General features: G+C 40.2%; 1 protein-coding gene across 1 annotated transcript in view; it reads left to right on the plus strand.

Annotated features, from left to right (window-relative positions):
* eif5b (eukaryotic translation initiation factor 5B) overlaps positions 1–11,073 on the plus strand; it is a 136,411-nt gene extending 125,338 nt beyond the window's left edge. Inside the window, exon 24 of the mRNA XM_070873051.1 lies at positions 10,312–11,073. Coding sequence (XP_070729152.1) covers positions 10,312–10,419 — 108 coding nt within the window. The 3' untranslated portion in view covers positions 10,420–11,073. The remainder of the gene's footprint in view (positions 1–10,311) is intronic.
* The last annotated feature ends 4,590 nt before the right edge of the window (positions 11,074–15,663 follow it).

The raw sequence follows: 15,663 nt of genomic DNA on the forward strand, positions 1-15,663 counted from the left end.
GCAGGGAAGTCCTGCTACAACTTCAGGGCATTGGTGAGACCACACCTAGAGTACTGCGTACAGTTTTGCTCGTCTTTTAAGGAGGGATATACTTGCATTGGAGGCAGTTCAGAGAAGGTTCACTAGGTTGACTCCTGAGATGAAGGGATTGACTTCTGAAGCAGGGTTGAGCAGGTTAGGCCTATACTCATTGGCGTTTAAAAGAATGAGAGGTGATCTTATTGAAACATATAAGATATTGAGGGGGCTCGGCAAGGTAGATGCAGAGAATGTTTCCACTCATGGTGGAATCTAGAACTAGGGGGCATAATTTAAGAATAAGGGGTCACCCATTTAGAAATGAGATGAGGAGAAATTTCTTCTGAGGGTTGTGAATCTGTGGAATTCTCTGCCCCAGAGAGCTGTGGAGGCTGGGTCATTGAATATATTTAAGGTGTCGATAGACAGATTTTTGAACGATAAGGGAGTGAAGGGTTATGGGGAGTGGGCAGGGAAGTGGAGCTGAGCCCAAGATCAGATCAGCCATGATCTACTAAATGGCGGAGCAGGATCGAGGCAACGGCCTACTCCTGCTCCTATTTCTTATGTCCTTATGTACATTATCATGGATCCCAAGGTTCTAACCAAAGTCCTAAAATCACAGAAATTCAAGATGGTTACACAATCAAACAGTGTGCCCAGTGGATTGGTCCTCATCTCTGTAACTACCTCTAGCCATACTGAACTCTGCATTCCTCCAAGTCTGCAAACCTCTCCGCTTCTCTATCTCTCCCTTCAAGACCCTCCTTAAAATCTACCTCTGACCAAGCTTTTAGTCACCCTCCTAATATTTGGTTCCATTTTGATTTTTGTTTAATGATGCTTCTGTGAAGTGCTTTGGATCATTTTTCCATGATAAGGGCATGATACAAATGCAAGATGGTGATTTTCTTCTTGAGTTCCCTGTTAAGGGGAAATGTTATCAGCACAAATGTTCCTTCAGCCTTTCCTCAGCACCTTGGGTTTTCCATGATCATTAGGCATCTCAGGATGCAGAATTTACATATATATCTATCCCTGAACAATTGAATATCAAAGCCTATTACTTAAGTCTGCCAGCACACTGCAGCAGGTACTCTGCAGTCAAGTGCTTGGATTCTTAGTCAACTCTGAGAAATCCCACCTGCAACCAAGCAGAATGTTTTTCTCCCTTCAGACCAGTTTACACTACTCTATTCGGAGATCTCCACTAGAAGAACAGTCATGAATAACAAAAGACTGTACAAAAAAAATTATGTCTGATTGCATTCATTCATCTTTTTAGTTTTGAACACCTGACATTTTTTATATACTAACTTCAGCTGCATTTGCTCAACCAGTGGTGGTCTTACAGAGCTTCCCTTGCCCAGCTAGACCTCACCCCTGGGCAGGACAGAAAGACAATGTACTATATAGGTTAACCTCTTGTATGAGCCTTCCTTCAGTTTACAGTGGTAATAGATGCATCACTGATGGGGCCATATGCAGAAAAGTGGGCTCGAGCAAATGGGCAATGGAGCATCAATCAATCGAAACTAAGGCCATAGTGTGGGGAAAATTGTACATGTATGGTCAGACAACACGATAGTGGTCATCTACACCAAAATGGGCGGCAGAAAAACTCACTTCCCCTCCTTTTGACAAAATTATGTCTTACTATTACACACGTTTACAGTTCATGAGATGTCTTTCTGAGCTCCGCATTTAGCCTGGCTAGACAACACAGTGGCAATCATTCTCAGTCATCTCACAACTTCCCCTCGTGTGGAGCAGCCACTCAAAGGTAGTTCAGGGCATTTTCAGGTTGTGGGCACATATCTTTTGCCTCTCCAGACAACCATTAACTCTTCTGTTTCTGCTTAAGGATAGAGGCCATGTCATTGTGGAGATTGATCCCCTTTTCAGAGATCTGCATTCAAAGCTTTCTGTATGCATTGGCAACCCCGTACTGACCCCATTTCTCATTAAAAAGGAGACATTAAAAGCTTTGGCAGGAGGTCTTTTAGGAAATCATCTTTTTCATCAGGTAGGATAGCCCTAAAATGTATAAATAATGGACACATTTATAACAAAATGAACGCAACAATTTTCAGTCTGCAGAGGTAGCTGCCATGGACCTAAAATGCATTATTTCATGTATCGATAATATATTGCTTCAAAGGTATTCTAGGTTTAAGATAGCCAGGCATGTTACTAGAAGAAATTTCTCATTCAAACTGATGTCAGTGCCATTGTTCCTGAAATGTTCATGTGCAAATGGCAGTTTTCCTTCAGATGAAGCACCACAAAATCTGCTCAGATTTATCCAGTGTCTACTTCCCCTCAAATTACTTGAAAGACAATATGTTCTGAGTATATTGGGACAGCTAGGATTCTTCTTCAATCAAGAAATACTAGAATTTGGAACGGGCACAAAATCTATCCTTTATAATTCCAGATATATATCAACAAGATGTTCTTGCTATTGGATTCCTTCGTAACAATGCAATTCAATTGCTTCAACCTCTCAGTAGTGTACAAACTTAAAATGCAATGGTAGTAGCAGGTCCCGTAGTTGACGGCAAAGTTAGGCTTGTGCTTTTCGATACAGGCGTGTATAAATTATTACAGTTACATTTTTTCACACACTAGTTCTCGAAGAAAATGCTGTTCTGGTAAATAAAGATTGATCAGAGGAGATCTTGAGGCAATTATCTTAGACTGTATTTTCAGATTGCCCCCTTCTACAAAATAGACTGTGACCCAGGTGCTTCCCTCACCAGTTTAGAGGCCTTGCCTGAGTGTAAGTTTAATCATGCAGATCAAGATTTTAATTTAAGCAGTGTACTTGGACCTTTTTTAAGGTCATTAATTTTGACTAGGCTGTGGTGCTCTGGACAGATAACACTACAGAGTTTTGTTACACAGACAAACTGGATTGGACTCTCTTTGCAGAAATACACTGACATTTTACCAGTCATTCTTCCCCACATTTCACTGGGGTGTAAAATATCTGTACAGATATGCTGAGAAGGGAGATGACAAACCTTCACAAATAGACCATCCATCTGAATGCAGTGTGTCTAACCTTTAACAGATAGCATTATGATGGATGTTACAGTAGTCTTCCAGAATAAAAGATGAACTACTTGTGTTGCAGAAATTGGATGGAATGGTGTCACTTTTGACAGCCTTTCAGGTTTTGTGGGAAGGAATGTTTCTTCGGTCCATGAATTCTATGGGTAAATTTGGTAGGAGACTGGCTGAACCCGCCCAAAGAAACGGCATAAATGGCCGTTTTCAACTGTTTGTACTATTTGGAAAACCAATGGAACCTATGCTGGAAACAGGATCTGTCTTCTATCAACCACCTCATCTGCCTTATTGCCCTTCATCCCAAAGATCAACTGCAAGATCTATTATTGTTTCAGGGAAAACTTAGTTGCCAAATCTTCTGGAGCTGAGGGCTGGATCTGGAACAACTCCAGCTCCCCTTGATAGCTTAGTTCTTGAGAGAGTAACTTACTGATGAAAAATGTTCTTGGGTTTTCATAAGTATTCTGCTACCATTAAAGAAACCCTTTAAAGTTTTTATTGTTCAATGAATACGTTAATTTTTGTTGACATTGAAATGACTCTCAATCCTTTGGCTTGTGATATTTTGTACTCCATTTACAACCTTTGCTTCCTAAAGCTTTGGCTAAACGTTTGTGCGTTTATTTGACGGCCTTTGTAATTTGTCAATAACCCTTATAGAGGATTCTGTGTGAGAGAACACCCAATATTTGGATGTTCATACTACAGCCTACAGGGCATATCCAGCCCACAGGGCATATCCAGCCCACAAGCTCCAGCAATCTAGTCCACAAAGTCCAGGATGCTCGCTGCTATGTGCACTTGTTTTTCCTATTTGAATTTCTTGGGCAGTCTATAAAGAGTTGTTCTTGGTTCTTTTGCCTTATTCATTGGACCGATCCTAAATCTTAAGATCTGCAGTTTGAAATATATGCAAATGATTGGGAGCTTTGTGTAAAATTTGTGACCCATGACCTTCCATGATATATACTCAAGTGTACACAGAAGTAAAAAGCCTTTTCTATAATATCCAAAGAAGAGTGTTGATTCACTGCTTCAGAAAAGAACTAGACAATATCCAGTTAGAAAAAGTTTTTGGAAACTTGCATCCTTCCTTTATCCAGTGATCTGGACTCTGTTTTTAACGAAGATGTCTGATCCTTTCAAACTAATTATTTTATATAAACTCCAATTTCATATCTTGAAATGTTCTTGCTCCATCCTTTGTACATCAAGTAACTGAGTTTTATGTTCTCATTATTGGCCTAGTTCGTATTGTGTTTGGTACAAAGTTATTTTAGGTTTATTTACCTCAAGGTATCATGGTGACGATATATACCCACCATTGTACTTTTCCTTCTTGAGAAGGATATGTTACTTTGTTTGTAGAATCTTGGCTTTCTGCATAGGACTGAGGATATTCACTAGTCTGGGCAAAGATAAAGTTTGGATAATCCAGCATTAAGTAATTCATGCCAAGTTGGATTTGTTTTTGTTATTTAACGAGCTGACAGCTACCAAGCTTGATTTTAATGTTAAACAATAGGAATTGCATTTTGGAATAGGATCTATGAAATTTATACAGAATGAAATGTATATATTTCATAGATTCTATTCCAAAATGCTATACCCGTGGGTCTTGAGTTTGCAATTGGTATGATGGTGTTCTCTGAGTACGGCATCATACTGCCTTTGAAATTGATCGCAAGTTTTCAAGTTCCGACTTCACATCGGCTTCACTGCATATTTCACCACCTCATTCAAATCAACATGCTGGCGAAAGGATGGGCTAATTGCCGACCTGCTGCGCATTAATTACCTTGAAAATGTTTGTTTGGTGCAAGCAAGTGCCTGTTGCACAGCATATGGGGAGGTGGATGGGAAAATTACATTAGTTTATGCTGCAACCCATTACAATGAGGTTCGTGTCTGAGCGGATAGAAACTTTGAAAGAAACTTTCATTTGTTTGAGATTGAAAACCTGACCTTTTTGTGTCACCGTCATTGCTGCCCAACAGCCTTTTGTAGTTTTGGTTTAATTATTTTCCAACATCTATTTAGATAGGATTGAATTCACTTTCATTATTTCCTCATGTTATCTGGCATTTAAACTCTCGATTTTAGATTATTTAAATTAATCAAAAGTTAGTTAGTCTAGTAGAGGAGAAACAAATTTGATGGGACTATGGGCCCAAGTTTCCACATGATTTGCGCCTGATTTTTAGGAGCAACTGGTGGAGAACGGACTATCTTAGAAATCGCAATTCTCCACATTTTTTTTCTGCAGTTCTAGTCAGGTAGAACAGTTCTACTTTGGAACAGAATTTTTTCTTCAAAAGGGGGCGTGTCCGGCCACTGACGCCTGATTTGAAAGTTCCCACAGTGAAAACGTATTCCAAATTAAAGTAGAATGGAGCAAGTGAAGATTTTTGTAGAACTGAAAAAACCTGTTCTACACATTATAAAATCAGGCGCAGGTTACAAATTAGGCGTCCAGAACGAGGTGGGGGGGAAGGGAAGTCATTAAATTCTATAATAAATCCTTATTTATACTTATACAAATATTATACAAATAAATCCAACCTGAATAAAAATTTATAAGCAAAGAAAAGATTAAATAAACCATCTTCCTACCTGTGTGAAAGTGCTTCAGCCAGGGAGAATTCTGCAGCCGTTCGTGCCGCTGAGCGGGAGTGGGGGGGGGGGGGGGGGAGAAAGCTGTTCGTGCCACTGAACGGGCGGGGGGGGGAGGAGAAAGCGGTTTGTTGTTGTGGAGGGGAGGGAGGGGAAGGAGACAGCGGTTTGTTGCCGTGGAGGGAGGGGAGGGAGGGGAAGGAGACAGCGGCTTGTTGCCGTGGAGGGAGGGGAAGGAAACAGCGGCTTGTTGCCGTGGAGAGGGGGGAAGGAGACAGCGGCTTGTTGCCGTGGAGAGAGGGGAGGTAGGGGAAGGAGAGAACAGTTTGTTGCCGCGGAGGGGAGGGAGGGGAAGGAGACAGTGAGAAGGGTAGCCTCAGTGCTGATGGCAATGTGATTTTATTAAAAAATGTTCAAAAATTAAACAGCTAAAAAGAACTACAAAAATAGCCGAGTGCCAATGTTTTTTCACACTGAGCATGCGCGAACGCTCCAACGCGCACGCGCAGCGGTGCCGGCAGGAAAAAAACTAATTTAAATAGTACCCGCCCCCTCCCACTTACAAAATCGGTGTGAGTGTAGGCTCCGCCCCCCTGGGCGCCGCGCCAAACAGACGAGCTGCAAAGCGCTCGAGAATAGCGCGTTTTTTTTCTGGCGCCGTTTTAGGCGTGAAAACTGGGCGCCCGTTTTTTATCCTGTGGAAACTTGGGCCCTATAAGTCTAATTATAAGTTTATGTTGTCATGGCTCAGAATCAAAGGGCCGATGTTAATTCAACTGCATGCTTTGTATAAAAAGCATCCTAATCTAATTTTATGGTTTTAAGGACACCTTCCGTAAAAGGTTTCTCAAGACTTTTCAGTGTTTGATCGAATTCTATTAATGTTGAAATCTTGGTTTGTGTATTAAATACTATTGCATTGATAGCATTTCTGGCTGCTAAATTATTTAAAATGAGTTATGGGCAAATTGGCAATCTTTTCTGTTTCCTGATTGGCTAAGAGTCAGAAAATGAAAAGAGCACCGCCCCACATGATCCCAGGTTCGCATACGCACAATGGTGCGCTCCTGGTATCCGTGGGGCACTACGCTGCACACAACTCTGCAGCGTTTGAAAGCAACTTTTCGAAGGGGGGTTTGCACAAGTAAGTGCAGATTTCGTTCGGATGTCGGCAGCGTACTCCTTAGCTACACCGCTGTCCGCAAATTCGGGGCCAATTTATTTACACTTGAACCTTTACTGTTAGCGTTAGTGTTTTCTTAGAAGAATCACTCAACACTCAGGGTCGGTTCCAATGCTGAAGCAGCTTTTATTACGCTCAGCGGGAAGGAAAAACTCAGGACCGTATCCAGGTTTCTCTTCACAGAACAAAGGATTACATGCACCTTTATATGTTTCACAACAGTTACAAAACAGTTTACTACAGCTACACAGCCCATCACGGCTGGACACAAGCCAATCACAATGATTATAGATTACATATAGGTTATTTTAACCCAATAGAATTCCCCTTATGTCTCAGGAACCATGTGTTCGTCTTTTGTCAGCTTGGGCTGATTGATGGCTTTATAGGTTCTCTCCCTAGTTCTTTCATCTGGGAGAAATAATTGGTATATAGCCTTGTTTACAGCAAATGGTTTCCCTCTTATCTTTCTTCCTGAAATAATTGGTTTCATGGCCTTGTTCACAGGAGATGGTTTCCTTCTTATCTCTGTCTTCCCAGGCATTCCTACAGTGGGCCTCACAGGGTTATTGCTCGGTCAGTGAACGTTCAACAGTTCACAGTTTGACTACCTGATTTCCCATAATGCCTGGGCAGCCATTTTATGTGTGTGTCCATTTAAGCTTATGTGAGTTCTAAATATCCAGCAGGTGCCTAATGCCTAAGTCTATATATATCTTTCGACTCTCTACAACATTTACTAATTGATTTTAAAGAAAATTAATTTGAATGTGATTACTGACTAGTTATGACCATTCAGTATAATTCAAAGCAAGTTATTCTAGCCTTCGATAGAGAATTAATGAAGCTATATAGGTTGAACCTCCCTTATCCGGAATCCTCGAAACCTGGCCTGTTCTGGATAAGGAATTTTTCCGGACGAGGTGTGGTCACGTTAAATTGGATGGTAGAGATACTGAGCAAGTTATTTTCGGGTTGGAAATCGGTGGTTAGTGGTGTGCCACAGGGATCGGTGCTGGGAAAACAACTGTTTACAATATACATAGATGACCTGGAAGAGGGGACAGAGTGTAGTGTAACAAAATTTGCAGATGACACAAAGATTAGTGGGAAAGCAGATTGTGTAGAGGACACAGAGAGGCTGCAAAGAGATTTAGATAGGTTAAGCGAATGGGCTAAGGTTTGGCAGATGGAATACAATGTCGGAAAATGTGAGGTCATCCACCTTGGGGGGAGGGGGGGGGGGGGGAACAGTAAAAGGGAATATTATTTGAATGGGGAGAAATTACAACATGCTGCGGTGCAGAGGGACCTGGGGGTCCTTGTGCATGAATCCCAAAAAGTTAGTTTGCAGGTGCAGCAGGTAATCAGGAAGGCAAATGGAATGTTGGCCTTCATTGCGAGAGGGATGGGGTACAAAAGCAGGGAGGTCTGCTGCAACTGTACAAGGTATTGGTGAGGCCGCACCTGGAGTATTCCGTGCAGTTTTGGTCACCTTACTTAAGGAAGGATACACTAGCTTTGGAGGGGGTACAGAGACGATTCACGAGGCTGATTCCGGAGATGAGGGGGTTACCTTATGATGATAGATTGAGTAGACTGGGTCTTTACTCGTTGGAGTTCAGAAGGATAAGGGGTGATCTTATAGAAACATTTAAAATAATGAAAGGGATAGACAAGATAGAGGCAGAGAGATTGTTTCCACTAGTCGGGGAGACTAGAACTAGGGGGCACAGCCTCAAAATACGGGGGAGCCAATTTAAAACCGAGTTGAGAAGAAATTTCTTCTCCCAGAGGGTTGTGAATCTGTGGCATTCTCTGCCCAAGGAAGCAGGTGAGGCTAGCTCATTGAATGTATTCAAATAACATATAGATTTTTAACCAATAAGGGAATTAAGGGTTATGGGGAGAGGGCGGGTAAGTGGAGCTGAGTCCACGGCCAGATCAGCCATGATCTTGTTGAATGGCGGAGCAGGCTCGAGGGGCTAGATGACCTACTCCTGTTCCTAATTCTTATGTTATTATGATATCGGGGCTGAATGGCTTGGGGCTGGGAGTGCGGCAGAGAGGTCATTGGAGGGGGGTGCGGATGGTAGATCGCAGGGTCAGGTCAGTGATTGCGGGAGTTGGCAATGAGGATGACTTCAATTTGTTCATGTCAGAGTTCTGCGCATGTGCCAACCCGGTGACCGGGAACGGTTCTGGATAAGGGGGATTCAACCTGTATTTGGAATATCATCTGCAATATTGAACAAGCAGATATTGATGCTTTCAAGAAGATAGAGAGAAGAGCAGAAAAAAAATCTTTGACTTGGGCTCTGAACCATGAGAAAACACTAGAAATGGGAAGAAATTTATCTCTCTTGCCCGAGTAGTGGTGATGGAAAAGAAACTTGAGTAAAGCTGTGTTATTTCTAGAAGGAACTGGATAAATATGCAGATAGGAATAGATTGTAGGAATAAGTATTATACAAACAAAAATTATGAAATACTCCACAGAACAAGATGGTTCCAGGAAATTAAATGGTAAGTAAAGTAGTTTTAACTTGGATCTGAATTTAGATCTTGTTTCCAGTGGAAGAAAGAATAATTCCATCTTTCCCAAATGTGGAAACTTGCTTTATGTTGTAATTACCATTAATAAATTATACTTTGAGTGTCTAATAATAATTAACAGCCTATTGGTTAAACCCATCAAATAGCGTGGCTTGAGACTTTATTTTTTTCTCCTTTAATTTAATTAAACTACTAACTCTCTGAGCAAGGAATCTAGGAAAGGCAGCAAGTTCCATCAGCAACTGAAAGAGAAAAGGCAGATTAATATTTTAAAAGGAAACACTTCATGAGAACTGTTGTACATCACTTTTACACTTAGTACAACTGAGGTAGGGAAAACTGACTGGAACCAGTCTAGTATAAACAAGCTTGGCTCTTAACCCTGCTGGCATCATAGACTCAACAAAAATCAGATAAAGTAATGTAAATGCAGGGAGCTGGTTCTGTGCATTTGCTTTCTGTGGGATGCTGTTTAAAAGCAGAGCCAACACACTTATGGAGACGAATCAAATGTAAAAGTGCACAGACGTCACTCTCCTAAAACTGAGTGCAAATATATAACTGTTCCCCCTCCACCTCCCCCCCCCCCCCACCCCAATAAATAGGTAGGAGAGCCCTTATTTAACATAGAAACAAAACCAAGCAGGGAAGGCCGGAATCATAGAAATTTACGCACAGAAGGAGGCCATTCAGCCCATCGTGTTTGCGCTAGTAACAAATGAAAGTCAAGAGTACAGAAATGCTAACTTTTTTTTTAAAAGGCATGTTTTGCTCAAAATAATTGCAGTTTTTGTTCAGTCAATTTTATGTCTGATATTCAATCTTTTGTACCATGGCCTATTGAATTGTAACTTTTTGTGTTACAGATCAGCCGCCAGTCCATTGATGCCTTGAAAAACTGGTTCAGAGATGAGATGCAGAAATCTGATTGGCAGCTCATCATGGAACTAAAGAAAGTATTTGAAATTATCTAACTTAATTCAGTTTGTTTTCATTTCAAAACTTCAGCGAAGGGAGGACTGAGTGTGATTTGAGGTCTGTGCTTGAACAGGACCTATTAATAAGCCACGCTGGACTGCTGAGAGTCAGAATCCAGAGTAAAAAGTGGTTATAGCTAGTAAACGTTTTCCATGACAAACCAAAACTTTTGCACTGGTTTGACAGTGATCAGTTTTACATATTCCTACAGTTCTCAATGTGCCTGTTTTTCTTTTTTCCTCCCCTCCCTTTTCCCCCAGTACTGGCTGCTATTTTTAAATTTTCCCTTCCATTACACGGAACTTGTAAGCAGTGCTCCCCGATTCTAATTTTAACTGTATGAAATAATGAATAAAGTGAATCCTGTGTGCTACAGTGCAGAAGCAGTGTACAGCCTTTTTGACAAAAAATTTTGGGTATGGAGAATTTTTCTCTGTTCCAGGAGCTGCTTGTCTCAGCTGCTTCATGACGCATACCCTGCTTTTGTGCCTATGAACTTTTATAGAGAATTAGGTAATAGGAGAATTCCACCTGCATTGTGAAAAAATAACATAGAGCAGCCTTTTATTGCTTATACAGTTGATGGTTGTGTGACCCAGACTGTAAACTTTCAAAGCTGAAATCACAAATAAAGCTGAAGATGATGAGAATTGTATTTCTGAAGCTTTATCTTTCTAAAATCAACTGTAATCAGTAGGTGAAGAGGCACATGATGAAGGATGGTCCTAAATGTCTGAGCAGAAGCATGGGAAAAATAAACTGTGCTCTCAACAAAAGAATGGCCAGATTAGCTGCTGCAGTTCGAAAGGTTTCATTGTGCAAAACATTCCCCCCTCCTCCATCTTCCTTTCCTGGAGACATTAACTCCTTTATGGTTCTTTGAGCATCAGTCACCCTCTGGTACTTCTCTCAAGTGGCCACTCTTCATGTTTGAGACCAGGCAATGAATATTCTACTATGGTCACCATCACAGCTGAGTTCAATCCTATCCTCACATCAAGGCAATACATTTCCAGAGGGGCTGCAGGATAGTGGTTATGATTGAGATCTCTGGCTGACTTTCCTCTTTCTTATAGGTGCTGAAACCAATTGTTGCCCTGAATTTATTGCATTGAATGTGTCTCAAATCATTGGCAGATATATTAACTTTGTCCAAAGGTGGCGAATAGTGAACATTCGGGATGCGACTGCAGGTTCCATTTGCCATCACTAGTGCTTGCAATTCCGCTTTTTTTTTTGCGTTACTCATGTTACAGCATGCAAATTTGAATAATGAGATTTTGATCTAATCAAGCATTTTGGTATTCATTTAGTCTCCTTTATTTACATTGCAACAGACTTGTTAAATAAAAAAGCAATGGAATATTAGTTACCCAAGGCTTTGGATGTTATAACATTTTTATGATCCTGGTGTTTTATGTGATTGCACATTAGGGAATGAAAAGCATGCACTTTGACATTTGGGACAATGTTATTTGGAACAGTTAAAAGGGGCTGATGGACTCCTTCCACAACTTTCCCTTCTGTCAGCTTAATCAGAGTCGAACAGATTATGCCTAATAGGCTGGGCTCTCCTGCCTTTTCAACTGAGGGCGAATCACATAGATATGATGAATTAAGATGGAATAAATGTGTTGACATTAATTGCTAATTTGAACACTTAATATTATCTGTAATTTCCATAGCTTTATGCCATCTTCTTTCACTGCTCTATCCTAATTTCTGTTGTGTTTTTTTTCCCTCTATTCTCCCATCTTTTTTCCTCATCTTTTACTGGTTGTTTTTCTATCCTATGCTTTTTTATTTTGTTTTTTATTTGATCAAAAATGTAGCTTTCCAATTGGCTGTCTGAAAGCTATTTTCAAATTCAATGGGAATGCTATAACATCCGTGACAATTGATAATTTTCTTTCAAGTATGGAACAGCAATTTTTCTATTTTAGAAGCTTAAAAAATAGGTTAGTACCTCAAACAGCAGTTGAAGCTGTAATTGAATAGTAATAATGGATTCTACTTGTCATACAAAAGGGATCGATGATATTAAGGACTCCACCTATAGTCTTGCCCTTCAGATCTCTTTGTCCCTGCAAAGTCATTGGCATTATCCTCCTTGCTTATTTTGGTTTCAACTTCTGAAGTTTTTTCCTCCATGATTTATTTTATTTTCTATTTTCTTCATTCCACCCAATTGCCAGTTCTTTCCTATTTTGTCATTGGGAGTATTTCTACACACACCCTAATTTTAAAGTATGTTGAAGCTGATGGGTTGGACATAAATTGTTTGAAGCCCTGTATTGCAGCAGGATTTCCTGAGGTCATAGTAACTGCCAGATTCAATGGAGAATCATCGTGTAATATTTTTGCTCTCCTGTTTTCACCAGATTTCTTGCTGTATTTACCCAGCCTTTGTAAATTTGTGAAGATGTTAGCAGGTAATATGTTTCTTGAATAATGGCAGAAAGCAGGACAATAGAAGATGCACATAGGAAAGATAGTTACTTATCTAGTAGGGTTGTCTTTATTCTTTGAACAAAAGCATCTTCTACATAACACCAGAGATAAACTAGTTACCAATGGGGAGAATCACAGAAGCAACACTCTTAAAGACATGTTGAACATTGGAGTATTGGGTGTCTCTCCCACATGTGTCATATAAATGGTCAATGCTATGTTGCCCAGGGAAAACAAACCAATATGTATAAAAGTACTTGATCTATACCAAGTCCATCCAAAGAAAGGTGATTTGGTACCAAAGTAGTGAGAAGGATCTTGGACTGATTGTTAGTGCCATTTCTCAAGTCCTGTATTAAGGTCCCAAATATCTGGAGTTCAAGTACTGATATTAAACTACAATGGATGATGCCAATAGCCACAATTGGAACTGGGATTATTTCCATTGCCTCAGCATTGGGATAGGCACACAGAATAGATCTAAAGGTCAAAGTTGGTTTTCTCAAAATAAATCTCTGCTAGCCATTGCTAAAGAATGCTTTCAGGCTTTAATCAAAAGATTGTTTACGACAATGGTCAGATTGGTTTAGGACCATGATGAATTTTGGTTTCATCATGGTCCTAAACCATGAAGAACAACAATGATATAGCACTGAGAGTTATCATGATATCATTGATCCACAAAACCTCTATGGAGTTGTTTACACATGGTGCAATGGCCTATACTAGTGGTATGTGGAAGATGCAAACAATCATTTGCTTCTGTAATGGTTTTTTGTAGAAGTTCTATATTTTCTCATCTGGATTGTCTTTTTAGACCATTATTCAAATGTTGAATTTGTGTTAAATTTATGTATGCTGCTGCCTTGGACCGCTGCAATCCACGTGGTGAAGGTACACCCACAGTACTGTAAGGAGGGAGTTCCAGAATTTTGACCCAGTGATGTTGAAGAAACCAATATATTTCTAATTCAAGATGGTGTATGACTTGGGGAACTTGGAGGTGATGGTGTTCCCATGCGCCTGCTGCCCTTGTCCTTCTAGATGTTGGAGGTGCTGCCGAAGAAGTTTTGGTGAGTTGCTGCAGTGCATCTTGTAGATAGTACATTGCAGCCACATTGCGCCAGTGGTGGAGGAAGTGAATATTTAAAGTGGTGGATGTGATATCTTGAGACACAGCATTATAGAGAACTGTTCTGATAAAGAACTGTTCTGTACATGGCTTTATTATCAGTAGTCCACCAGGTGACTCTCTTAACTTCTCTCTCATTGAAGAAGTTAATCATAGCAAATAATCATTGTACATGAGTTGCATGGTATACACAACTCTTGGTATACATTTCTCAAATGGAACCCATTTTATGTTTCCAAGTTCTACTATAGAAATCTGTAACACAAACAAAGGGTATGAACTTATTTTCCATATTTAATGATTAAACTTAACTACTGGTTTTCTGTTTCGAAGGGGATACCTTCTTGAACAGAACTTTCTGATCTTATTGTAGACTTTGATTACTTCTGGGCTGAGCCTGAGGAGAGTTTTTCTCCAAGGGCTGACCTTGATCTACACTTTCAGACTGTTTGTTTACTAGACTCGGACTTAAATTCTGACTTTCTCTTGGACTTGTTTCTGGTACATCTGATGTAGGATTTGCTACTGTTACTCTCCTTGTAACAAGGTTATCTGACTCACCAGAATAAATTGAATCATCCCAACTTTGAACTCCTTCCACATCTGTAGGTAAGATATGATCAATGTGAACAAACTTAACCTTTCCATGATCAAACATCTTGACCAGATATGTGCAAGGGCCACATATCTTTACTATTTTTCCTGGTAACCACTTTAACCATTTATGGTGATGGCTCTTCATTCTAACCTTCTGGTTCAATTTCACACTTCTCACTCTCACTCTACCTCTATCGTGATTGTCTTAATTGTTTCTCTTTTACTTGACTCTGCCAAGTTTGGCTTTAACAACTAGAACCTGGTTCGTGGCTGTTGTTTGAGAAACAACTCTGCTGGTTTTTTTACCAGCAGTGGTGTGAGGAATATTATGATCGGTAATCAGAAAATTTGCCCGTTTGTGGTCCAACGACAACTGACGTCTCTTTAGATTTGAATCCAACATTTGCTTGATGAGGGCATGTTTGACAATTTGTATTGTGCGCTCTGCTGTACCATTTGAAGCAGGGTGGTATGGTGGAACTTTGGTATGTTTCACACTGTTTCTGTTCATGAACTGTGTGAACTCTTAATAAAATTGCGGTCCATTATCAGACACACTTTCTTCTGGGAGGCCATATGAAGAAAACGATCTTCACAAATTGTCTAGTGTTTTGCTGCTTGTTATCCATGTCGGAAACGCCTCCACCCACTTCGAATGACTATCACTGAATAATTGCTGTCCTTCTAGCTCAGCAAAATCTATATATAACCTTTGCCACACCCTGGGAGGCCATTTCCATGGCTGTAGTGGTACTGATGGTGGTTTCTTGCTCACCGATTAACATGTTGTATACTGACTGACTGATGTACTCTTTTTTTTAATCTAAACCTGCTGACCATAAGTAACTAAGTGCAAAGCAAAAGACAGGTGGACATCGGTTAAAGAATCTAGTCTTTTAAGAAAAGAACATTTCATATGGCAGCATTGTGCATGCTGAAATCTTTCAGAAAGCCGGCTGCTAACTTAAAAAGAAATTAGTAGACGTAAATAGTCAAAATAAAATGTGATTTTACTGCAACAAAACAATGACCAGTCTCTATTTCATTCTGTGTAAATCAA

This window comes from Pristiophorus japonicus, unplaced genomic scaffold (assembly GCF_044704955.1).
Source record: "Pristiophorus japonicus isolate sPriJap1 unplaced genomic scaffold, sPriJap1.hap1 HAP1_SCAFFOLD_409, whole genome shotgun sequence".
Lineage (NCBI taxonomy): Eukaryota > Metazoa > Chordata > Chondrichthyes > Pristiophoridae > Pristiophorus > Pristiophorus japonicus.